This window comes from Arvicola amphibius, chromosome 1 (genome assembly GCF_903992535.2).
Source record: "Arvicola amphibius chromosome 1, mArvAmp1.2, whole genome shotgun sequence".
NCBI lineage: Eukaryota > Metazoa > Chordata > Mammalia > Rodentia > Cricetidae > Arvicola > Arvicola amphibius.
In genome coordinates this window covers 148,597,299-148,623,924 of record NC_052047.1, presented here as the reverse complement: position 1 = coordinate 148,623,924, position 26,626 = coordinate 148,597,299, and the positions used below count along the sequence as shown (strand labels likewise).

Genomic DNA, 26,626 nt, shown 5'->3' with positions numbered 1-26,626 from the left:
ATCTCGCCAGTTTTCATATTATTTATAATCAAAGCTCTGGGGAGTTCTTTTTTGTTGTTGTTGTTGTTCTGTTTTGTTTTGTTTGTTTTGTTTTTTGAGTCAGGGTTTCTCTGTGTATTTGGAGCCTGTCTTGGAACTAGCTCTAGTAGACCAGACTGGCCTTGAACTCACAGAGATCCACCTATCTCTGCCTTCCCAGTCCTGGGATTAAAGGTGTATGCCACTACTACACGGTGCTCTGGGGAATTCTTAAGGACACACATACATACAAAAACAAAACAAAGCAGCCGGGCGGTGGTGGCGCACGCCTTTAATCCCAGCACTCGGGAGGCAGAGGCAGGCGGATCACTGTGAGTTCGAGACCAGCCTGGTCTACAAGAGCTAGTTCCAGGACAGGCTCCAAAGCTACAGAGAAACCCTGTCTCGAAAAACCAAAAAAAAAAAAAAACAAAGCAAACAAGCCAAAAAACAGGCGTCAGCCTTCTGTTCTGTCTTGTTCTTTGTCTCAGTAAACCTTTGTGAGCAAGCTGTCTTCCGGTTTCACAGACCTTCTTGCCCCCAGTTTCATTTGGGAAGCAACACCTCAAGTGTTCATGCACAGTAGTAGGGTGCAGTCTGTGGCACTTCTGGTTTATTTTTCATGCAGCTTTTCAAGCTGGCTTAGGTGGAATTCTCCGAACAGAAAGACTACATGCTTCCCACTGGATATTCCCTTCCATTCATGTACTAGTTTGACATGGGTTTTCTGGGAAGATTTCTGCTGAGGAACCGTAGCCAAAATTATGGGAGCTTTCTGGCCTCTCCCAGCTACACTGTCCATGAATGCTGTGATGTTGAGCTCCTTCAGCTGGGCCTTGACGTCCAAGTCTGTCTCTGGTTTGGTTGTCATCCGGGAGATACCCAATTCAAACTTGTCTGTTTTCCAACTTGGTAGGGCTCATGGTCTTGGCTCTTGGAACTGAACATGACTTCATAAATGCTGGCCTAGGAAAAGGCCCATTTGATTTTCTATAATGTCTGTTTCTCTGCTGTCATTCCCTCCCTATCAGTTCATTCCTCACTTGGACTATTTGAACATATGTATGTTTCCTTCTGCTGATGTAATGTGTTGAAGGAACCAAAAGGAAAAATGGGAAAATGTGACTTGGTATCTTCATCGGTCTTTTTGGTGGAAGTTTCTCCACTACCAAAATAAACCGTGTTCACCAGGTTGGGATGATGCACGCCTTTAATCCTAGCACTCGGGGGTAGGGGCAGAGACAGGTGGATCTATATGAGTTCAAGGCCAGTCTGGTCTACTAGAGCTAGTTCCAAGACAGGCTCCAAATACACAGAGAAACCCTGTCTCAAAAAAACAAGCAAGCAAACAAACAAACAAACAAAGAAACAAAGCCAGGATCTTCAAAAGTGCAGCCACAGGTTAGACAAGTTTGTTAGGGTGTCACTTAACAAGTGTGACAGAGCCCAGCTGTGGTGGCGTACGCCTTTAATCCCAGTACTCAAGAGGCAGGGCAGCTGGATCTCTGAATTCGAGATCAGCCTGGTCTTAAGAGCAAGTTCCAGGACAGCCAGAGCTACAGAGAAACCCTGTCTGGAAAAAAAAAAAAAACAAAAAACAAAAGGAATCGTGACAATAACTGTCATCCTTTGCTTTTGCTCCCGAGTCCGCATTAATTCCAGCTAACATTTATTTGGAACTAGCTTCCATAAATGAACACATTCATAATAAAATCTTTAAAGTCACCCCTCAGTTTAGCATCGACTGTGTATGACTACTTTCTGAGTCGAGAACTGCCATCTTGGGGAGTTCACCTGTGCCCCTTGTAAAAGGATTATCTATTACAGATGGGCATGTTGACTGTTTACTCCTCATACCCGAGCCCTCAGCTGCTCCCTACCACTTACGGTACACAGCTCTGCTTTAATTGCTCGGGCCTTAGGGAGGGGCTAGAGTGTGTAGGCCAGGGAAGACTAGAAGGAAGGGGCCTCCATCTGTGTGGCTATAGGAAGCCTTCATTCCTGCTGGGTAAAGGCTTTCCGGGAGCAACCACACTCTGTAAGTAACTCCTTATCTATGCTCTGTAAGGAAACCCAGTTAGCTCATTGGTTCCCCCAGAAGGAGCTTTGGTAGAATTGTGCTTCTGTTTGTTGTTGGGATCTTAGGAAAAGGGGTTGATACTGTGCATGTCTACCCCAGGAAGGAATATTAGCAACATTTGGGGCATAGTTTACAGGATAAGACAAAACTTAGAATGGGTTTGGAAAGAACAGTAGTATTGTCTCTGATACAGAGAATGAGATAAATATCTGAATGTGTGTGTGTCCTGGGGTGTTATAGAAGAAATTTACTTTTTGGTTTTTTTGAAACAGGGTTTCTCTGTGTAGCTCTGGGTGTCCTGGAACTCACTCTGTAGACCAGGCTGGTCTCAAATTCAGAGATTTGACTGACATCACCTACAGAGTGCTGGAATTAAAGGCATGCATCAACCTGCAGAGAAAATTTTAACATGGTTTGTCCCTATAAAGCTTGTGACGGGGCATTGACAGGGCAGAGAGCAGTGAGACATATAACTAGGATAAAGCCACCGAAGAAAGGTTTGGTGTGAGAGACATCCCAGGACGGCAGTCTTCCTCCAGGTGGACTGGGTTGAAATACTTCCTTGATATTTGGGTCCTCCTTGGGATCCTGGAGATGCTTTGGGAACTGCCAAAGGTTTAGAGCCAGCATTACATGCCCTGGGAGTAGCACATGGGGAGCAGAGGAGTCAGTGAGCAGCTGCAGAGGCAGCCTGGCCACTGATATAGGTAATGAGAGACCTATCTGAGGCCAAGGTGGCAGCCTGGAGGGAGATTTCAGGGACAATGGGGACACTGCAGCAAGAAAGGGATTGAGGTTGGTAGCTGCAGCAGTGGCCTTAGACTTATTGGATAAATTGGCCAAAAGAAATGGAGACATGAGGCCGGGCGGTGGTGGCGCACGCCTTTAATCCCAGCACTCGGGAGGCAGAGGCAGGCGGATCTCTGAGTTCGAGGCCAGCCTGGTCTACAAGAGCTAGTTTCAGGACAGGCTCTAGAAACTACAGGGAAACCCTGTCTCGAAAAACCAAAAGAAAAAAAAAAGAAAAAAAAAAAGAAATGGAGACATGGACATGTTGGTCTGCAATTTTTTAAGACTAGAGGGCCCAGATTAGACTAGTAACACAAACCCCTCCTGGAACCCTAGAGCCCTAGAACCTAGGCCATGCCATGGTAACGAATCAGATGGTGATGAGGAAAGGAGGAATTAAAAGTGACCACAGACCCCTAGGCCTGACCTTTACACAGAGAATTAATACAGAGAATGGGAAGGGCTGTAGTTCAGCGTGCTGATGGAGGCCTAGCAATGGGCAGGTGTGCAGACTGTGGTAATAATCAGGGTATTCAGCCCCAGGGCTGTTGAAGTTAGAGACTTCCATGCCAGCAATGGAGGAGCTCCACCTGACTTGTGAGGTTGTGGGACATGGATTAGGTCAATCCAAGTTCTGCAGAGCAAAAAAACTGAGCAGTATCCCTCCTTCACAGTATAGCTACATAGGCTTCACAACCTAAGGCGATGTGAGGGGAATCAGTCCCTGACAATGGCTCATCCCTGCTCATCCCCAGCTGAGGTCCCTGTGAATATTAGAGAGGGAAACAGTAGCTATGGAGAACTGATAGCAATGCTGAGCCCTTGGTGAGTCATGATTTGTACGAAGCAGGAGAGGCTTTGGCTGATTCATGCCTTTTTTTCTTTTTAAATATTTATTTATTTATTTAATTTTATTAGATAGGTATTCATCAAGTATGCCAGAATGGCCTCAATACTTGAGAAATGCTCTGACCTCAGCCTCTTAAGTGCTAGGGTTACACCAGTGATTCTCAGCCTTATTAACGCTGTGACCCTTTAATATAGTTCCTCATGTTGCAGTGACCCTCAACCATAAAGTTATTTTATTGCTATTTCATAACTGTAATTTTGCTATTGTAATGATTTGTAATGTAAATATCTGATATGTGACCCGAAGGGGTCATGACCCACAAGATTACAGGTATATACCACAACATCTGGCTTGTACAATTTTATTTTATATCAGATAATGTACAGTCATATTCTATATCTTGTTATCTTCCTCTGATGCTGATTTTATTATTTTTATTATTATTGATGTTGATTTTATTTAATCAGACCTTGACCTTGTTAAGTCTTTTATACATTTTAAGTGGTAGGTTTAAGAAAAGTCAAGACATTTTCTGAATTCCTCTGAATTAGTGTCATTCAGTCTCCAAATTCTGAACCTTCAGAATTGGAGAGGTTCCAATAAATGGTCTTGGTGGGTGTACACATTGTCACACAATTAAAATTTCCCATCAACTTTAATCATTTAAGACATGTATGAAGAAGTAGTTTAATATTAACAGTGTCTCATTTCTCCCTTTATACTGCCTGCAAAAATATCAATTCTTTTTAAAATGGTGGTGCTGGTTGGTTTAGTGGGACTTGACATCAGGGCTTGTTTTTTGTTTTTTTTTTTTGTTTTTTTTTTTTTTTGTTTTTTTTTTTTTTTTTTTTTTTTTTTTTTTGGTTTTTCGAGACAGGGTTTCTCTGCAGCTTTAGAGCCTGTCCTGGAACTAGCTCTTGTAGACCAGGCTGGTCTCGAACTCACAGAGATCCGCCTGCCTCTGCCTCCCGAGTGCTGGGATTAAAGGCGTGCGCCACCACCGCCCGGCTTAGGGCTTGTTAATAGTAAACATTTTTACATTTATTTTGTGTGTGATGCACATGTGGACGTCAGAAGACAGCATACCAGGGTCTCCCTTCATCTACCACATGGGTTCCAGGGGCCGGAGTCACCAGGCTTGGTCACAGAACCTGTTCCTGCTGAGCCAGCCACCTCTTTGACCGCTCATAAATATGTAAAATCAATCTCTCCTCTCCTCCTCCCTGTCTTCCTCCCTCTCTCTCTTCTTTCCTTTTCTTCTTTTTCTCTACATGGGCTATGAATTTAACTAAGGACCTCATATATAAGCAAGTGTTCTTCTAAGCTCTTCTTGCCAGAAAAGTTTTTTGGTTGTGAACCTAGCCTTTAATGACTGACCCATCTCTCCAGTCCAAAGTTCCTTATTTTTTTTAGATTTTTATTATTTTTTTATTGATATTTATTGAGCTCTATATTTTTCTCTGCTCCCCTCCCTGCCTCTCCTCTCCCCCTTCAATCCTCCCCAAAGGTCCCCATGCTCTCAATTTACTCAGGAGATCTTGTCTTTTTCTACTTCCCATGTAGATTAGATCTATGTAAGTCTCTCTTAGTGTCCTCATTCTTGTCTAAGTTCTCTGGGATTGTGGTTTGTAGACTGGCTTTCTTTGCTTTATGTTTTAAAAAAACACCTATGAGTGAGTACATGTGATAATTGTCTTTCTGTGTCTGGGTTACCTCACTCAAAATGATGTTTTCTAGCTCCATCCATTTTCCTGCAAAATTCAAGCTGTCCTTATTTTTTTTTCTGCTGTGTAGTACTCCATTGTGTAAATGTACCACATTTTCCTTATCCATTCTTTGGTCCAGGGGCATTTAGGTTGTCTCCAGGTTTTGACTATGACAAACAAAGCTGCTTTGAACATAGTTGAGCACATGTCCTTGTGGCACGGTTGAGCATCCTTTGGATATATACCCAAAAGTGGTATTACTGGGTCTTGAGGAAGGTTGTTTCCTAATTTTCTGAGAAATCGCCACACTGACATCCAAAGGGGTTGTACCAGCTTGTATTCCCACCAGCAATGCAGAAGTGTTCTCTTTTCCCCACAACCTCTCCAGTATAAGTTGTCATGAGTGTTTTTGATCTTGGCCATTCTTACAGATGTAAGATGGAATCTCAAGAGTTGATTTGATTTGCAGTTCTCTGATGACTAAGGATGTTGAACATTTCCTTAAGTGTCTTTCAGCCATTTTAGATTCTCTGTTGAGAGTTCTCTGTTTAGATCTGTACTCCATTTTTTTTTATTGGATTATGTGTTCTCTTGGTGTCTAATTTCTTGAGTTCTTTGTATATTTTGGAGATCAGATCTCTGTCTGATGTGGGGTTAGTGAAGAGCTTTTCCCATTATGTAGGCTGTCATTTTGTCTTGTTGACCATGTCCTTTGATTTACAGAAGCTTTTCAGTTTCAGGAGATCCCATTTATTGTTTCTCTCAGTGTCTGTGCTGCTGGGATTGTATTTAGGAAGTGGTCTCCTGTGCCAATGCGTTCAAGTGTACTTTCCACTCTCTCTTCTATGAGGTTCAGTGTGGCTGGCTTTATGTTGAGGTCTTTGATGCATTTGGACTTGAATTTTGTGCATGGTGATAGATATGGGTCTATTTTCATTCTTCTACACGTTGATATCCAGTTATGCCAGAACCACTTGTTAAATATGCTTTCTTTTTTCCATTAGATATTTTTTGCTTCTTTATCAAAGATCATGTGTTCGAAGATGTGTGGATTGATATCTGGGTTGTCTATTCGGTTCCATTGGTTTTCCTGTCTGTTGTTATGCCAAAGTCCCTTATTTTTTAATGATAGTTTACCTGTCTTAAAAGTCCATATGGAGGCCAGGTGTGGTGATGTACATCTTAATCCAGCACTCAGGGAGACAGAGGAAGGTGGATCTCTATGAACTCGAGGCCAGCCTGGTCTACAGATTGAGTTCCAGGATAGGCTTCAAAGCTACACAGAGAAACACTGTCTTGGAAAAAGTCATTCTTTGTAACCATAGAGTCAGGAGGATCTGGGGCTTGCTGGCTGCTAACCTAGCTCCAGATTTAGGGTAAGAACCTGTTTCGTTAGAATAAGGAGGAAATAGTAGAGCAGGACACTGGACACCCTAATCTGATGTCTGGGCACACTAATGATAATTTTTAAAATCCATAGTAAGAAGTTGAGGATGTTGTTCAGTGGCAAGAGCATTTGCATAGCATCTGTGAGATTCTGAGTTCCATCCCCAGCACTTCCAGAATCAAAGTGAGTTTTCTTATCTTTGAGGTGTACGCGCCAGATCATTTTTTCACACTAAGTTTTGCGGATGAGAAATCCAGCTTCCCTCTCTGTTTCCTCTTCTGTCCCTCCTGTTATTGTGTCAGTTGCCAGGGTGGGGTGAGGTGCCAGAGGTAGTGCATGCAGTGGCATACAGAGATCAGAGAATGTTGTGAAACTGGTCCTCTCCTTCTACCTTTATGTCATTCTGGGGATCAAACTCAGGTCACCAGGCTTACACAGCCAGTGCCCTTACCCTCTGAGCCGTTGCCCAGGACCTAGCTTGTGTTTCTTTTAAACTTTTAGCTTTTAGAGTTTTTTATCTTTGTTATTCTGAGATTCATTGAGATATGTTTATGTTGCTTTTAAAGTCATTTTATTGTATTATTATTCTATTTTTGTATGTATATATTGTGACTGTCCTCAAAGCCAAGCAACTGCCATCTTGGAGAATTCAGCTGTGCCCCTTGCAAAGGAATTATCCCAGCAGGACTGTTGACTGTTTATATCCCTGGGGGGTGGGGGGGCTGAGAGGGTCATGAGACTCTCGCCTGAGTATCCAGCTGCTCCCACCACCTGTTGTAGGGAATGCTGCTTAACTGCACTCAGCCTCAGGGAAGGGCTAGAGTAAGTAGGTTGGGGCAGACTAGGGGAGAAGGGGCTCGGTCTACGGATACAGGAAAGCCATCATCCCTGCTGGATAAAGGCTTTCCAGGTGCAGCCTTTTGGTGAGGAACACCCACACCCCTGCAAGTAACCCTTCACTTATGCTCTGTAAACTTACTGGGTGCCCAGAGTGAACTTGGGAGGAATCATGCATCTGTTTGTTGTTGGAGCCTTAGGAGAAGGGATAGATGTTGCATAGTCTGCCCCTGGTAAGGAATTTTAGCTACCGTGTGTATGGTGTGGAGTGTGGGAGCAAATGTGCAATGGCATGCACGTGGAGTGTGGGAGCAAATGTGTAATGGCATGCATGTGGGGTGTGGGAGCAAATGTGTAATGGGATGCATGTGGGGTGTGGGAGCAAATGTGCAGTGGCATGCACGTGGAGTGTGGGAGCAAATGTGTAATGGCATGCACGTGGAGTGTGGGAGCAAATGTGTAATGGCATGCACGTGGAGTATGGGAGCAAATGTGCAGTGGCATGCTTGTGGGGTGTGGGAGCAAATGTGCAATGACATGCATGTGGAGTGTGGGAGCAAATGTGCAATGGCATGCATGTGGGGTGTGGGAGCATACTGCAATGGCATGCATGTGGGGTGTGGGAGCATATGTGCAATGGCATGCATGTGGAGTATGGGAGCATACTGCAATGGCATGCATGTGAATTGTGGGAGCATGTGTAATGGCATAAATGTGGGGTGTGGGAACATACTGCAATGAAATGCATGTGGAGGTCAGAGGACAACTTTCTTGAATCGGCTATCTCCTTCCAGTGTGGGATCCAGGAATATAACTAATGTGGCCAGGCTTGCAAGGCAAGCATCTTTAACCTGTGGAGTCATCCTCCAGCTCTGTTTTGTTAGAAAATTAGACTTCCGTACCTGGCTAACTTATTCAAATAGTAATTATATCTGTCTTTGTCTTATTATAATTGTCAGTATTTTTCTTGGATCTATCTTAATGTCTTTTATCTTTTCTCCTCTTAACTGGTATAAATTCTACATGCCATAATATACCATTTGATGCTTATAATTCACCTTTTTATAGTCTCAGTAATTATCTAATTCATTATCTAATCATAAGCATTATCTAATTCCAGTGTTTTCATCACCTAAAATAACAAACAAAAACAAAACAAAACAAAAACAGTAATGACTCTATTTGCCCTCAATCCCTGTGCCTTGGCAACATTAATCTGTCTTTTTTCCTCTATTGATATGCCTATTTTGAACATTATGGAATTGTATGATGTATAGCCTTTTATGTCTGGTGCTTGTCTAAGCTTGTTTTTTTAGGATTTCCCCATATTACGGTGTGTCTTAGCTAGTTTTTTTAAATTTATTTTATGTATGAGTGTTCTATCTGCATATATACCTTTATGCATCTCAAAGGTTCCCTCTGAGATGGTTGTGAGCCACCATGCAGTTGCTGAGAATTGAACTCAGAACCTCTGGAAGAGCAGCCAATGCTCTTAACCACTGAGCCATCTCTTCAGTCCTTAGCTAGGGTTTCTATCTCTATGATGAAACAGTATGACCTAAAAGCAAGCTGGGGAGAAAAGGGTTTATTTGGTTTAAACTTTCGTATTGCTGTTCATCGTCAAGGAAGTTAGGACAGGAACTCAGACCGGGCAAGAGCTTGGAGGTAGGAACTGAGGCAAAGGCCATGGAGGGGTGCTACTTACTGGCTTTCTTTCCATTGAAGCATGATTAAAGCTCAGGGTTAGAAATCGGGGTTCAACCTGAAGATCCAAAAAACAAAACAACCAGGCTCTTACCTTGACCTCAGTCTGAAATGGCAATCCTACCTCCAGGAATCTCTGTGCCTGAAAGCTATCTCACCCCTGTTTTATATTCCTCTCTAGGGCTGGGATTAAAGATGTGTGTTACTGGGGCTGGAGAGATGGCTCAGAGGTTAAGAGCATTGCCTGCTCTTCCAAAGGTCCTGAGTTCAATTTCCAGCAAGCACATGGTGGCTCACAACCATCTGTAATGGGGTCTGGTGCCGCCTTCTGGCCTACAGGCATACACACATATACAGAATATTGTATACATAATAAATAAATAAATATTTTTAAAGATGTGTGTTACCATAACTTGGTCTGTAAGGCCGTTTTACTCTCAGATCTTCAGGCAGTCTTTATTTATTAAAACACATTTGAAATGCCACTACACTCCGTGGTGGTTTGCTCAACCTGTTCTCTCTCTCTCTCTCTCTCTCTCTCTCTCTCTCTCTCTCTCTCTCTCTCGACTTATTTATTATGCATACAGTATTCTGCCTGCACATATGCCTGCAGGCCAGAAGAGGGCACCAGATCTCATTACAGATGGTTGTGAGCCACCATGTGGTTGCTGGGAATTGAACTCAGGGCCTCTGGAATAGCAGCCAATGCTCTTAACTTCTGAGCCATCTCTCCAGCTCTCAGCCTGCTTTCTTATAGAACCCAGGACCACCAGCCCAGTGATGGTACCACCCACAATGGTCTGGGTCCTCTTCCATCAATAACTAATTAAGAAAATGCCTTCTAGCTAGATCTTATGGAGGCATTTTCTCAATTAAGGTTCTCTCCTTTCAGATAACTCTAGTTTGTGTGTCAATTTGATGTAAGATTGGCCAGGACACAGTGTATATTTTATTTCTTTTTATGGTTGAAGTGATCTTACATTTTGTTAAGCCAGTACTCATCATTTGGTAGACATTTGAGTTGTTTCCATTTGGGGTTGTTATGAATAATACTGCTAAAAACATATCCTTACTTGTTTTTGTTTTAGTCTCATCCAGCTGAAACATTTATAAGATTTTTTTAAGATTTATTTTTATTTTTTATTTGTTCATTTTATTTTATGTGTGAGTGTTTTGACTGTATGTATGTATATCTCATGAGAACTTGATGCCTGTGGAGGTCAGAAGAGGATGTTAGATCCCCTGGAACTGGATGTACAGATGGTTGTGAATCACCATGTGGGTGCTGGGAATCAAACCTGGGACCTCTGCAAGAGCAGTCAGTGCTCTTAAGCACTGAGATATCTCTTCAGACCCCCATTTATAAGGGTTTAATTTCAAACATCATATCTTTAAATTCCAATACTTTTTAAAAAGATTTATTTATTTCTTATGTATACAACATTCTGCCTCCATATATGCCTGCACGCCAGAAGAGGGCACCAGATATCATTACAGATAGATGGTTGTGAGCCATCATGTGATTGCTGGGAATTGAACTCGGGACCTCTGGAAGAGCAACCAGTGCTCTTAACCACTGAGCCATCTCTCCAGCCCTAAATTCCAATATTTTTAATAAGGCTTCCCCTATTACTTTTGGATTAATTTATTACAGTGGGTGATGTGGGATTCCCCTCTCTATGCTGTGAATACCATTGGTGAATAAAGAAACTGCCTTGGCCTATTTATAGGGCAGAACTTAGGTAGGCGGGGAAAGCTAAACTGAATGCTGGGAGAAAGGAGGCAGAGTCAGGGAGAAGCCATGTAGCCCCACCTGAGACGGACGCCAGAACTTTACCCAGTAAGCCACAGCCATGTGGCGATACACAGATTAATAGAAATGGGTTAAATTAATATGTAAGAACTAGCCAATAAGAAGCTAGAGCTAATGGGCTAAGCAGTGTTTTAATTAATACAGTTTCTGTATGATTATATCTGAGCTGAGCAGCCAGGAAACAAACAAGCAGCCTCCTTACAAGTGGGTTCTTGTTTCATGGCTTCTTTTTCTTTGTTGAAGGTATAGATATTTATTTTAAAATGTCTAATTACTAATTTCTCAGGTACAAGTGTTGTTGTTTTCCATGTTATAGTTTTGATGGTATCAAGCTTTGTTGCTTGGCGATTTAGAGTTAATCGTCCATGATCTGTTTGCTTGAATACATCCCATGTTGTCAACTGGTAGGTCAAAAGTTCTCAGGGTTGCTGAGCCCTAGCCTGGCATGGTGTATGTCTTAAACTGTACTTTACCTGTAATGAGATGCAAAGCTCCTGGATGTAATAGTTGTGTAATTCTGAGTCCTGTGACTGCTTACGTCACACAGCATCAGTAATGTGGCTACTACCTCTCCTTTGCTCTAGCCATCTCTCAGGTGAGTAGGTGGTGCAGGTGTGGAGGTCAGAGGATCACTTGGAGGAGTCAGTTCTCTTTTTCAACTACGTGGGACCCGAGGATTGAACTCAGTTGTTGGGCTTGGCAGCAAGTAGACCTCTTGTCTTTCCATTTATGGTCTATTACATTTTCCTCTTCCCCCACCATGAATATGTCTTTATTAAATTTCAAAATATTTGTTCTAATATATGTTTGAACAAGAACATGAGATTTCAACATGGGCTCAATTTTTCTTGAAATAATATACTTCTGATTCTTTCACCCTTTTATATATGATCTATATCTTATCTGCTTGCTCATTTCTTTTTTGGTGTGCAAAATGAGATGGTTGGAGTAGACTTTTTTAAAATATACAATTTGTTTTATATGGTTATCAAGATTATTCTAAAGAATTCAGAGACACTTAACACCCCCTTTTGTCTTGCACTGACAATCCTCTCATTGCTATACCCTTACTAATTTAAAGAGACATAGAACTCAGGAACAGTTGATCCTTACTTCACAGAAAAGCAACTGAATCAGAAAAGGGCGTTCGCTGGTCAGTGGTGAGCTGAAGAGTGATGCAGAGCACCGGGTTCAGGGTCAAGGGCACCGAGCTCCGGTGTAGCATGACCTTGCTACCAAGTTATCCTGGGCTTTGTGAATCTGAATTAGATTTGAAGAACACAATGACAAGAAAAATGTCACTCATGAAGATGGGAGTCTATATTTTTATCTTGGATAAGTTCATACTTTTTTAAGAGTTAAAACACTATTAGATATGAGTATGAATACTTGTATTATTATTTCAAGGTGTTTTTTATTGCTATTAGGCTTTTGAAGTTGAAGTAACTTGTTACAGTGGCTTAATTCTTTACTGTTCCTGAACTAAAAAGTTTTTATTTTATAGAATGGGAGGGCTTTTGTTTTTTTTGTTTTTTTTTTTTTTTTTTTTTTTGTTTTTCGAGACAGGGTTTCTCTGTGGCTTTGGAGCCTGTCCTGGAACTAGCTCTTGTAGACCAGGCTGGTCTCGAACTCACAGAGATCCACCTGCCTCTGCCTCCCGAGTGCTGGGATTAAAGGCGTGCGCCACCATCGCCCGGTGAGGGCTTTTGTTTGTTTGAAAGTTTTGTTTTATAGTTTGTAATTCAGGTACAGAAAATAGAGAAGAGGGATGGTACATACTTTGATGCTCTCTTTGTTGTGGATGACTCAGGTGCTTCGTGGAAAGCTAGCTCTGGGTCAACACATACAAACTATCAAGCAATTACTTCTTAAAATCGGTGAGAATTTGAGTTTAAGGACTGAAATATTTTAAAAATCACATGCCTGAAACAGTTATTCTCAAATTTAGTTTTTAGCTCTAAATTAGTTGCTTTAGTGGACTTGTGTTTATTAAGTAATGTACTTATTTGTTGAAAAATGCAGGACTATCATTTATCAGCTGGAATTTTTGTCACTAGTCATGACTTTATAGAAATTGAAATTTTAGATTGGTTTAACCAATCTAAAAAATTAAAAATATGAGATTAAGTGTCTTTCCTCCAGAAAGTAATTCTAAATATTGAAACAAATTGCTGGTGTATAGCCAGTTCTCATATTTCACATTTTGCAGGTAATCTTTTATCAGAGGAAGGCAGGCTTTCTTGGCTCCTCAGTTTAATAAATATATCACAGAGCCTGTTGCTTACCCAAACTGCTGTTCTGATTTGTTGACATTTCTTCTTGTTTAGAAATACAACCTGTGCTGCCCAGATTCTCTGCAAAGCTGACTTGGGCTTCAGAGGAGGGTGACCGTTCTCAAGACACATCAGGTGTAACACCCTTCCAGATGACTTTTCAGGCAAGTTTTGTTGTGGTTCTATACACTCTGATTATTTGACTTAATTTCACACAATTACAATTACAGGAAAGAAAGCCTGGTTCCTTCATAGTTTGAAGGTAGAGTAAAATAAAGATGCTTTGTAGACATTAGATGACCTAGGAGTTCCCAAAATGCTGATGTCTGGATCCTACTGAGAGGCTGTGTGGGCGTCCACACAAAATACCGTAGACCAGGTGTCTTAAGCAAGAAAGATCTATTTACTCACAGTTCTGGAGGCTGAAAGTCCAAGACCAAGATGGCATCTGGATTAGGTGTAATGTTTGTGTCTGTAATCCCTGTACACTGGAGACTAACACCCTGGGATCAACTGAGCTCTGGAGAGAGGGTGTTCGGAGGGGGTGGAGTACCTTAAGGATTGCTGTCTGGAGAGCCTCTTCCTGGCTTGCAGACTGTTTTCTTGTCATTCAGTTCTTACATGGCCTTTCCTCCGTGTGTAATAGAGAGATCTCTCTTATTTGTGGAAAAAAAAATCCCTTCACTGACTCTTTAAAGTGCTATGTCTAAAAATAGTCACCATGGCAACTAGGGCCTTGGAAGGTGGAGCAGGAAGAGATCAGTTCAACGGCATCCTCAGCAGCATAGCACATTCTAGTCTGGCTGGAGCTATGTAAGAACTGGTTCCAGAAAAAAAAAAAACCCAAACAAACAAACAAACAAACAAAAACCCAAAACCTTCCGTGTTTGAATAACTGCAAATTCTTTCTGGGAGGAGCAGGCACAACTTCAGGATACCCTGACTGGGCCTTATCTTCTTTAGGGGAGTGCAAAGTAAACAATCTGGAGCAGTTAATGGTTAGTCAGCTCTGAAACTGCTGATGCCAAGAAGCAATAAAAAGGTGATTCCGGTGAACCGAGGAAAGCAGTGCAAAGAACTGAGAGCATGTGATTCAGCCAGTTTGAGCAAATAACTCACATGACTGACATTTACAAATATTTAAGCCTCTGACATCTATGAAATAGGATTATCACCCTACTTTACAGATGACAGAATTGAGATGCAGAGAATTGGGTTGACTTTCCTGGTGTCATATGAAAGTGGAAGAATTAGAACTTAAACTGTCTGATTCATATAGGTCAATGCTAGTTCAATATTTATTCACTTAGAAGGCAGTGTCTGCTCATATTAGTCACACTGAGCTAGGTCTTATGGGTACACATTCCTCTGGAGGTGTTATTTGATCGTTAGGAACTTGGAATATAAAGGAAAGACATACATGTCAGCAAACATTGTGATATACGCCAGAATAAGGTAAGCACTTAGGGAATCCCAACCACAAAGGATTCGGGTCTAGAAGTCTTGATATTGGAAAGCAGATTTGAATTTAGATCAGATGAACTCTGGAACAAGAGGTTATAACACTTGGAAGAATTAGATAATACAGTTTCTCTTTTTTACTATTGCAAAACTGTTTCCCTAAGAAAAATAAAAGTATGATTAAATCAAATATTTAGAGTACATAGCAATATTTAGAGTATACATATAATTTCCTTATCAAGGAAGCCACTGGTAATATATTGGTGTGTATTTTTTCCAGTTAGCGTGAAGCACTTTGGTTTAAAACGTGGTTCTGAACCTGTGGGCTGTGACCCCTTTGAGTCAGATGACTCTCACAGGAAGAGCACATTAGATATTTATATTACAATTCATAACAATAGCGAAATTACAGCTAGGATGTAGAAACAAAATAATTTCATTGTTTGGGGTCACCACAACATGAGGAACTGTACTAAAGGGTTGCGGTATTAGAGAGGTGGCTGAGAACCTCTGATTAAAAGTTTCTAGAATAAGTTCTAAGATGTAACTATGGAAATAGCTAAAAATTAGTGGAAATCGAGGTCACAGCCATTGAAGAGGTCAGGGAATTAAGACTAAATTGTTGTTTAGTGTGATCATCTTGACAGGCAAATAGAACTGTTTGCTGTTCTGTTCTGTTCTATTCTGTTCTGTTCTATGCGGGGGTTGAACCCAGGGCCTCAAGCATTCTGGGTGAGCACTCTGTGTCACTGCACTCCTGACTCCTCAGTTGTGTACATGGATGTGAAAGTCAGGCTTTGAAGTACGGAGGAGTCTGTGTGCTTCATTTCCATTCATCGCTTTGTCTCTAGTATCTTATAGCTATTTAAGAGATATTTAAGTGAAGACAGTTATAGGAAAGTGCCTAAGATTTGATTTTAGGTGTGGTGTGGTGTGTGTGTGTAGGGGGTCAAGTAGCAAGAGTTACAGCAAACTCTAGTTGAGACATCTGTGAAAAGACTATACTAAATGTTTTATTTAACTTGATCATATGAGGAAAAGTAGTCTCTGAGAACTAACTGCCTTGTGTAAAAGAGATAGTGACTTTGGTGGTTATATGACTCCCTGCATGAGGCTGGGCAACACCCCTTTCCAAAGCAGCATGATTTCTAATACCTTAAGAAACGTATCCAGAGTCGGGCAGTGGTGGTGTATGTTTTTAATCCCAGAATTTTGGAGGCAGATGCAGGCAGATCTGGATCTCATGACTTCAAGGCCAGTTGGTCTACATAGTAAGTTCTAGGACTGCCAGAACTATGTAGAGAGATCCAGACTAAAAAAAAAACAACTTTATCCAGTTTTATACTTATTTTTGCAATCATACTAAAAGATAAAATGGATGGAGATATGCATGTGTACAAACACATATACACAAACATCTGTATAATTTATACCTTTGCTATGAGTATGTATGCATCTATCTTGTCTGTCTATCTTACCTACATCTACCAAGAAGAGAGAGAAACTGATACTTCTGGAAAATAGTTCAAAATATGACTGCATTAGTTCATGTTTGAAAATAAACTTCTAAGCCGGGCGGTGGTGGCGCGCGCCTTTAATCCCAGCACTCGGGAGGCAGAGGCAGGAGGATCTCTGAGTTCGAGGCCAGCCTGGTCTACAAGAGCTAGTTCCAGGACAGGCTCTAGAAACTACAGGGAAACCCTGTCTCGAAAAACCAAAAAAAAAAAAAAAAAAAGAAAATAAACTTCTAGCTGGGCATGGTGGCACACACCTTTAATCTCAGCACTTGGGAGGCAGAGGCAGGCAGGTCACTGAGTTTGAGGCCAGCCTGGTCTACAGAGTGAGTTCCAGGACAGCTAGGGATACACAGAGAAATCCTGTCTCAAAAACCAAAACCAAACACTAAGATAAACTTACATAGATCTAATCTACATGGGAAGTAAAAAGTAGAAAAAGACAAGATCTCCTGAGTAAATTGGGAGCATGGGGACCTTGGGGGAGGAGGGGAGAGGCAGGGAGAGGAGCAGAGAAAAATGTAGAGCTCAATAAAAATTTTTTTAAAAAGCCCAAACCAAAATGAACAAACACAAAACCAAATAAATAAATAAACAAACTTCTAAACAGGGCACACAAGGTCCCACCCCTCCCCAGAATCTGTAAGCAGCTAATGGTGGCTGGGTAGTGAGAGAAACATGTTCTCTAGTCATGGAGCCACTGGCATGTTCTCGTGTTTCAGTATATGACTGTTGTAAACTCAAGACATGAACATTGAAGGGGGATTAGGGGAGGGAAGAAGGGTGGGAAAGGGAAGGGACTCAAAGGGAGACAAGAGATGGTAATGGAAATGACTATGATCAAGATACACCATATACTATATGAAGATGTCCTAGGGAAACCCATCAGTGTGTATAATTAATATATGCCAGTAAAGAACTTTTTTGTTTTGTTTTGTTTTGTTTTTTTGAGACAGGGTTTCTCTGTAGCTTTGGAGCCTGTCCTGGAACTAGCTCTTGTAGATCAGGCTGGCCTCGAACTCACAGAGATCCGCCTGCCTCTGGGATTAAAAGGCGTGTGCTACCACTGCCTGGCCTCAGTAAAAAACTTTTTAAAAGAAACTTCTAGTACATAATCAGGTGCATATACACACACACACACACACACACACACACACACACACACACAGTCTCATGTAACACAAACTGGCCTCAATTTTGAGGATGATCTTAAACTTCGGATCCTCTTGCCCCCACCTTCCCAGCGCTGGAATTACAGAAGTGTGCCACCACGCTAAACATTGGTTTCTGTTCCCCAGGGCTGGAAATTATCTCTTTTTCATAATAGCCCTTAAGTGATGTCACTGCTTCTGACAGACCTGAGGTATTGAGGTTCTGACACATGTATAAAAGGCTTTATTATCTCTCTGTTTTTGTCTCCTCCTGGTTAGGACAATAGGGATATTTCTTGTCTAACTTGATTTCTGAGAAAACTTATGGCCATCTGATTAGAAGGAATTATATTCTTCACTTTTTCAAGTTGCTTCTCATTTTCCTGGATCATGAACTTGGCACAGCTCTGCATATCCTTCTTTGCTTCAGTGTTCACCAGGACAGTATATTTATCTCCAGGCATAGAAATCTTCAGGACATTAAATGTCTTTTCAAAATCATTCACCAAGCTGCCTTGGCCACACTGGCCTGTAGTAAGCCCAGTTGCTCCATCCATCACTGGGGGTTTCTCAGTAGTCACCCTGGAGTGGAGGGTCTCATTCCAGATATTCAAGGAGTTTGCAATAGTCTTTTGGTTTCAGGGTATGATCTACCCAAAAGCTACCCAGTGTATGACTTTTTGGCTCAAAGCAAGTTCACTTCCTACACATCTTAGGATCTTTTACCAACCACAGCAGAGTGCAGCCTCCAGCTTATAACCAGCTTTTAAAAAGTAACAATTAACTATTCTCTGCTAACCTGATGTAACTTTCTTGGTGTTCTAATTTGATTTAGATGCAGGTTGCATTTTGTTTATCTTTAGATTACAAAACTTTTTACGTTGTCATATGAGTTACTTATTTCTCCTAGAACTATGAACCTTTCTAATTTGTAGGTTGTTTTATTTCTATAGACCCATATATGCAAATAAGTTATATTAGTGTTTCGTGAGTGAATAAATAAATGTAATATTAAGTAGTCACATGTAGGCATTACTTATCATTTTTCATAAAAAATAGTGGAGTATATGATAGGAGAAAAGGGTATATTATTGAATCTACTCTGAAAGAAAAAAGGTAGGATATAGATATAATAGGATAAAAAGGTAGATTATTGAATCTACTTTTGAAAAGCAACTATTAGTCTAAAATATTTTACATTGGATTAGACCTTTGTATATTATATACAAATTATGTATATTGATACAAATTTGAGATTAATTTTTTAGAATATACTATACATACATTTCTACTCTTGTTCAAGGTATTGTACCTATACAGCTCATTTAACAATGCAATGCAAATTACCAGCTGTTTAGGATAATAAGGAAATGAAGTCACCTATTACAATTAAACTTGTCCCATTAGGTATGTTTTCAAGATCAAAAGAGATAGAGGGGCCTGGAGAGATGGCTCAGTGGTTAAGAGGACTGGCTGTTCTTCCACAGGTTGTGAGTTCAATTCCCAGCAACCACATGGTGGCTCACAACCATCTGTAATGAGATCTGGTGCCCGGAGATCTGGCGCCCTCTTCTGGTGCGTCAGCATACATGGTCGCAGAATGTTGTATACATAATAAATAAATCTTTAAAAAAATTAAAAAAGGCTGGCGGTGTTGGTGCATGCCTTTAATCCCAGCACTCGGGAGGCAGGGGCAGGTGGATCTTTGTGAGTTCGAGGCCAACCTGGTCTACAAGAGCTAGTTCCAGGACAGGCTCCAAAGCTACAGAGAAACCCTGTCTCGAAAAACCAAATTAATTAATTAATTAATTAATTAAAAAATTTTAAAAAGAGATAGGTAGACACATCATCCTCAAACACTTCAGAGATCTACAGAATATGGCAATTAAAGTGTTTTAATAACCTAGGTTCTTCTTTTTATGACAATGAGACATGTCTGCTCCTGGCAGCATCAGTCTACTTCAGAGAAGATAATGGGCATCGAAGAAACTCCACACGGAGTTTACTTTCTTTGTTGCAAAAGTAAGCCACTGGGCAAGGAAGTGCCCTTGCCTTGACTGCTGACAGCATGCTGTCCTAATTGGACAAGCAGGACACAAAAGAGAGTGACTATAAAACCTTACCCAGAGCCCGGGTGGTGGTGGCGCATGCCTTTAATCCCAGCACTTGGGAGGCAGAGGCAGGCGGATCTCTGAGTTTGAGGCCAGCCTGGTCTACAAGAGCTAGTTCCAGGACAGGCTCTAGAAACTACAGGGAAACCCTGTCTCGAAAAAACCAAAAGAAAAAAACTTACCCAGACAAGGTGGGACAGTCCTTTAAAAATTCTGCTTCCTAGAAAAATCTGTCAAATATTCTAGGCCTTTAGGCTGAAGATGGATGCTTCAGTGTACAGAGGAACCTTTGGAGACTGTCCAGGCAGCCAGCTGTTTCTGTCATTTCTCACATTTTTTGGAAGTTGCTTGCTAGCACTTCCTGCTTACTCAGTTAATATTATTTCTTTCTCAGGTCTCTGATGGAGTTGAAGAATAGATAGGTATAGTTATAGTCTTCTTTGTTTACCAGAAAAGAATCTAATTGAAGAGGTATACAGTGTATAAAGTTGAAAGATATTAAAAGATAATTTTGGATGGTAATGCAAATTAGGGTAAAAAGTGAATTAGGTACAACACTTGGACTTACCAAGATAAGATATATAATGGAGTATTTTCTCTGAATTTGTCAAATGCAAATGGACTAGACATTGTTGATGTACTTATTGCCTATATATATTATATTTGGTTATTATACTTATTGTATTTAGTTTTCCTTATATTAGTTATAACCTTTTTAAATTTTTAGACAAAAAAGGGGAAATGTAATGATATTTTGTGTTTTTAACAAATAGAACTTGCCTGAAGATAGGAGCACAAAGCTAAGCTACTAGAGGCCAGGCAGTGATGGCACACATTTTTAATCCCAGGACTTCGGAGACAGAGGCTACTATGGGTTACACAAGATTGAATCTGTTTAAAAGAGAAACAGAGTTCACACAAAGGTGATCCCAGCACTTGGGATTCCATGTCTTTAATACCATCACTAGGGAGGTAGAAACAGGAATGATATGGCTGGGCAGAGAGAGGAATATAAGGAGGGAGGAGACAGGAGCTCAGTGCGGTCTGAGGATGCAGTCTGGAGGTGCAGTTTGAGCGCGCAGTCTGAGGACAGGATTGCCTCTTGGTCTGAGCATCGGTAGAGGTAAAAACTCTCTCTAGTGACTGACTGCTCTGCTTCTCTGATCTCTCAGATTCCACCCCCTAATATCTGACTCTGGGTTTTTATTATTAAGAACAATGAGAATTTGAGCTACATTTGGTGCCAGACTGCAGGGAGTCAGTTACAGGTGTGAATCCCAGTGATGTCGTTTATCTGCCTATGAACTTCAACAGATATATTAACTTAGAGTTTTATGATCTTCTTTATAAAATGGGAATATTCCTGCTTCCTCTTAACTCTCAGCCTGTAGCGTGTGCTGAGTAAATGGTAGCCATCATCATTAATTGTAGCCTCTTTTTTTAGATCTGTTTGATGAACTTTCCTTAATTTAGTTGCTTTACTGTTAGATGTAATCAGCCTGCTTTGTGATACACCCTGTAATTACCAAGGTTCAAAGATTTGAAACTGTTTCAAGAACTTGCTTTTGAAGTGTCAATTACAGAAAATGATTTTAAAATACAATTGCTTGTCTACCATTTAAACATTCTATATTAGACATTCTTTTTTCGAGACAGGGTTTCACTGTGTATCTCTGAAGCATGCTCTGTAGACCAGGCTGGCCCCCATCTCACAGAGATCCTCCTGCCTCCGACTCATGGGTGCTGGGATTAAAGGTGTGTGCCACCACCATCCAGCTCTAACAAGCATTTTAAATGAAGGATGTGACTACACTATGCATTCTGCAGAACTGCAGTTTCTATTTAATCAATTCTGCTTCTAAGTATGAAAAATCCTAGACTTCTTAGTACTGGGTGAGGGGTTACTTACAGGAACAGAAGTTACCCCAAAACAGCTGCATCACCAAAGCCCACCCCAGCATGGTTGACACCTCACAAAAGCTGGAAACTGGAGCTCACTGCACAGCCTGCAGGTGGCTCAACTGGTTGGAGAGTGTCCTAACAGGTAGCTCAGTTATCCTAAACCTCTCCCAGGCAGTTCACCTGGTTTCAGTTTCTTGCAGGATGCTTGGCTGTTCTCAGATTCTTCCAGGTGGCTGGGACTGTCTGAGAGTGGCTCTCAACAGTCTTTGTCTGTTTGGGGGAGAAAAGAGCCTAGTGCATCTGGTCAGTTTCAGGGACTTCCTGGAGCTATTTTGAGCTGTCTGGAGCTTCCTGTACAATCTTATTCCATGCAGTTTCAGTCTCCAGGAAACTGCTATCGAACATCCATCCTTGTGTTTACAAAACACTAAGTTTACTGACTACCCATTGCTCCCCAGCCCTTCTTTCAGCTTCTTAATACAGATTATCCCAAAGCACATTAGACACCAAAGACAGAATTACTTTTCTCATCACCAGACTTAATTACTTTAGATATGTTCCAAAAAGTGGTTTTGACTTTGTGAGTGTAAATTAATCTTTTATTCATTTGTCTCTTGAAGTTCCATGAAGTAGGTTTTCTACCTGTATCAATTCCCTATATTCCATTTTTTGTACATGTCTCATTTTCCAAGTCATTTCTCCATGGATATCCCAAAACTGTTCTTAATGTTTACTTTTTAAAAAATCTTCTCTTGTGTATTACATCTTGACCTCAGTTTCTCCTTCCACTCCTTCCAGTCCTCCTCACACCTTTCCCTCTTCCCCAGATCCACTCCTACTCCTCCTGTTTCCCTTCGAAAAAGAGCAGACCTCCCAGAGATATCAACCAAGTATGACATAACAAGTTACAAGACAAGGAACAAACCCTCATAAATTATAAGACTAGGCACAAACCCTCATATTAAGGCTGAACAAGACAACCCAGTAGGAGGAAATGGGTCCCAAGTATAGACAAAAGAGTCAAAGACATCTCCCACTCCCAGTGAAAGGACCTATGTAGGCACAAGACACCCCAAGATCAAGTTCTCAGCACAAAAGAGATTTATTTGCCCCAGAAGGACAAAAAGCAGAGAATAAGAGACAGTGACAAGAGATAGGACGAGGGAAAAGAGGATGGGATGTTTGCCCAGAGGGACAACGGACTCTGGACTCTGGACAGAAGAGAGACTGCACCACAACCCTTAGGCAAATGGCAGTTTATAAAGGGAAATGAGTTGGTTAATTTTGATTGGGCATGTTAATTCAGGTAGCCAAAGGGGGTTTTTGATTGCTGGGCTTTAGTACTTTGGTAGCTGGACCTTAGTAGTCAGCCTCAGGAGGAGGAAGTAGCCAAATAAGGGAATGAACCTTGGTGGCTGGCTTTAGGACTGTAATCTAATGGTTTAGCAAGGCAGAAGAGAGGGAAGGGTAAGGCCCGCCAGAGCCATATTTGCCATGACTGGGCCTATTAGAACACTTCACCTACTGTTAGGAGTCCCCAAGAACACCAAGCTATATAACTATAACATATATGCAGAGGACTTCGCTATTAGTTGACTCTGTGGGTTGTATTCTCACATGTCCTTGACCCTTCTGGCTCCTATAATCCTCCCTCCCTCTCTTCTGTGGGGTTCCCCTTATTCTCCCTAATGTTTGACTGTGAATCTCTGTCTGCATCTGCTTCCATTAGTTGCTGGATGACGCCTCTCTGATGACTACTGGGCTAGGCACTGATCTGAGTATAGCAGAATATCATTAGAAATAATTTTATTGACTTTTTTTGCCAGTTGTGTTTGGTTCTATCTTGGGTATCTGGACTGCCAAGCCTCTGATTCCAAGCCATCCAGGCAGTGTCAGGCATGGCTTTCAGGTTGTGCCAGTCATTGGCTGGACACTCCAAGTTCTGTGCCACCATTACCCTGTACACCTTACAGGCAGGACAGATTGTACGTCGAAGGTTTTGTGACTGCGTTGATGTCCCACTTCCACTGCCAAGAGTCTTGCCTGATTATAGAAGATGGCTGGTTAGGCTCTGTATTCCCCATTACTAGGAGCTTCGCTAGGGTCATTCTCTAGGTTTCAGGGAGTCCACTAGGTTTCTGTATCACCCCCAGTTCTAGTCATCTCTTCTTCCCCACAGGCCTGATCCCTCCTGGCTCCTTCCATCCTCACCTGCCTCCAGTCTACCTGAAAAGTATATTCTATTTCCTCTTCTCAGGGAGATCATACATTCCCCCTTTGAGCCCTCCTTGTTATTTAGCCTCTCTGGGTCTGTGGATTGTAGTATGATTATCCTTTACTTAACAGCTAGAGTCCACTTATAAATGAGTACATACCATGTTTGTCTTTTTTGGATCATTTAGGATGATTTTTTTTCTAGTTCCATCCATTTGGCTGCAAATTTCATGATATCGTTGGGTTTTTTTTAGATTTATTTACTTATTATGTATACAGTGTTTTGTCTGCATTGTGCCTGCACACCAGAAGAGGGTACCAGACCTCATTATAGATGGTTGTGAGTCACCATGTGGTTGTTGGAAGTTGAACTCAGGACCCCTGGAAGAGTAACCAATGCCCTTAACCTCTGAGCTATCTCTCCAGCATGATATCATTGTCTTTAACAACTGAGTAATACTTCATTGTGTAAATTACCACATTTTCTTTATTCATTCTTTGAGGGACATCTAGGGTTATTTCCAGTTTCTGGCTATTATAAATAAAACTGCTATGAACATAGTCAAGCAAGTGTCCTTGTGGTAGGATGGAGCATGGTTTGGGTATATGCCCAAGAGTGGTATGGCTGGGTCTTGAGGTAGATCCATTCCCAGTTTTCTGAGGAACCACCATGTTGATTTCCATAGTGGCTGTATAAGTTTGCACTCCCACCAGTAATTAAAGGAGTGATTTCCCTTGCTCCATATCCTTGCCAGCATGAGCTATCTCTTGTGTTTTTTATTTTAACCATCTGACAGGTGTAAGATGGAATCTCAGTAGTTTTGATTTGTATTTCCCAAAGGATGTTGAATATTCCTTTGTTTCTCATCCATTTGAGATGCTTCTGTTGAGAACTCTGTTTAGATTTGTACCCCAGTTTTGAATTGGATTATTTGCTTTTTTGATATCTAGTTTCTTGAGTTTTTTTATGTATACTGTTTGTGGAGTTGGTGAAAACATTTTCCCATCTGTAGGCTGCCATTATGTCCTATTGATAGTGTCCTTTACTTCACAGAAGCTTTTCAATTTCAGTCCCATTTATAGTTATTGATCTTAGTGCCTTCACAGTTGGTGTTCTATTCAGGAAGTTGTCTCTTGTGGCAGTGTGTTCAAGGCTATTCCCCACTTTTTCTTCTATTAGGTTCTTCTATTAGTACATCTGGTTCTATGATGATCCACTTGGACTTGAGTTTTTACAGGGTGATAGACATGGATCTATTTGCATTCTTCTGTGGATCTATTTGTTTTTTTTTTTTTTTTTTTTTTTTTTTTTGGTTTTTCGAGACAGGGTTTCTCTGTGGCTTTGGAGCCTGTCCTGGAACTAGCTCTTGTAGACCAGGCTGGTCTCGAACCTATTTGTATTTTTCTACATGCTGACTACCAGTTAGACCAACACCATTTGTGTATTTCTGGCTTCTTTATCAAAAATCAGGTGCGCATAGGTGTGTGGATTTACATCTGGGTCTTTGATTCAATTTCATTGATCAACTTGCCTGTTCACATGCTAATATTATATGGTTTTTATTGTTATAGCCCTGTTGTATAGCTTGAAATCACGGATGATAATACCTCTGGAAGTTCTTTTATTGTAAAGGATTGTTTTAGTTATCCTGGGTTTTTTTTTTCATATGAAGTTAAGTATTATTCTTTCAAGGTCTGTCTTGGATTGGGAGGATCAATATAGTAAAAATGGCAATTCTACCAAAAGCAATCTATAGATTCAGTGCAATGCCCATCAAAATCCCAACAAAATTCTTCACAGACCTTGAGAGAACAGTAATCAACTTTATATGGAAAAACAAAAAACCCAGGATAGCCAAAACAATCTATACAATAAAAGTACTTCCGGAGGCATTACTATCCCTGACTTCAAACTCTATTACAGAGCCACAGTAATGAAAACAGCTTGGTATTGGCACAAAAACAGGGATGTTGACCAATGGAATCGAATCGAAGACCCAGATATTAACCCACAAACCTATGAACACCTGATTTTCGACAAAGGAGCTAAAAGTATACAATGGAAGAAAGAAAGCATCTTTAACAAATGGTGCTGGCATAACTGGATGTCAACCTGTAGAAGAATGAAAGTAGATCAATTTCTATCACCATGCACAAAACTCAAGTCCAAATGGATTAAAGACCTCAATATTAATCTGACCACACTGAATCTGATAGAAGAGAAAGTGGGAAGTAGTCTACAACACATGGGCAGAAGAATCGGGTTGGAATTTTGATGGGGATTGTGTTCAACCTGTAGATGGCTTTTGGTAAGATGGCCATTTTACTATGTTAGTCCATCTGATTGATGAGTGTGGGAGATTTTCCATCTTCTGATGTATTCTTCAGTTTCTTTCTTTGAGGACTTGAAGTTCTTGTCTCACAAGTCTTTCACTTGCTTGGTTAGAGCTACCTCACGATATTTTACATTATTTGTGATTATTGTGAAGGGTATTGTTTCCCTGATTTCTCAGTTATTTTGTCATTTGTGTTTAGGAAGGCTACTGATTTTTAAGTTAATCTTGTATCCAGCCACTTCACTAAAAGTGTTTGTCAGCTGTAGAAGTTCCCTGGTAGAATTTTTGGGGTCACTTATGTCTTAGGATATCTATTGCTGTGAAGAGATATCATGACCATGGCAACTCTTATAAAGAAAAACATTTAATTAGGACTGGCTTACAGTTTCAGAGGCTTAGTTCATTATCGTCATGGCAGGAAGCAAGGCAGCATGCACGCAGACATGGTGCTGGAGAGACAGCTGAGTATTCTATATCTTG

The 26,626-nt window shown here is 41.0% G+C and overlaps 1 protein-coding gene across 15 annotated transcripts in view; it reads left to right on the top strand.

Annotated features, from left to right (window-relative positions):
• C1H11orf80 (chromosome 1 C11orf80 homolog) overlaps positions 1–26,626 on the top strand; it is a 122,856-nt gene that overhangs the window by 46,806 nt on the left and 49,424 nt on the right. For all 15 annotated transcript variants that reach the window (XM_038334572.1, XM_038334580.1, XM_038334564.1 and 12 more), the window contains one exon: positions 13,512–13,621. In XM_038334572.1, the coding sequence (XP_038190500.1) occupies positions 13,512–13,621 (110 nt within the window). The remainder of the gene's footprint in view (positions 1–13,511; positions 13,622–26,626) is intronic.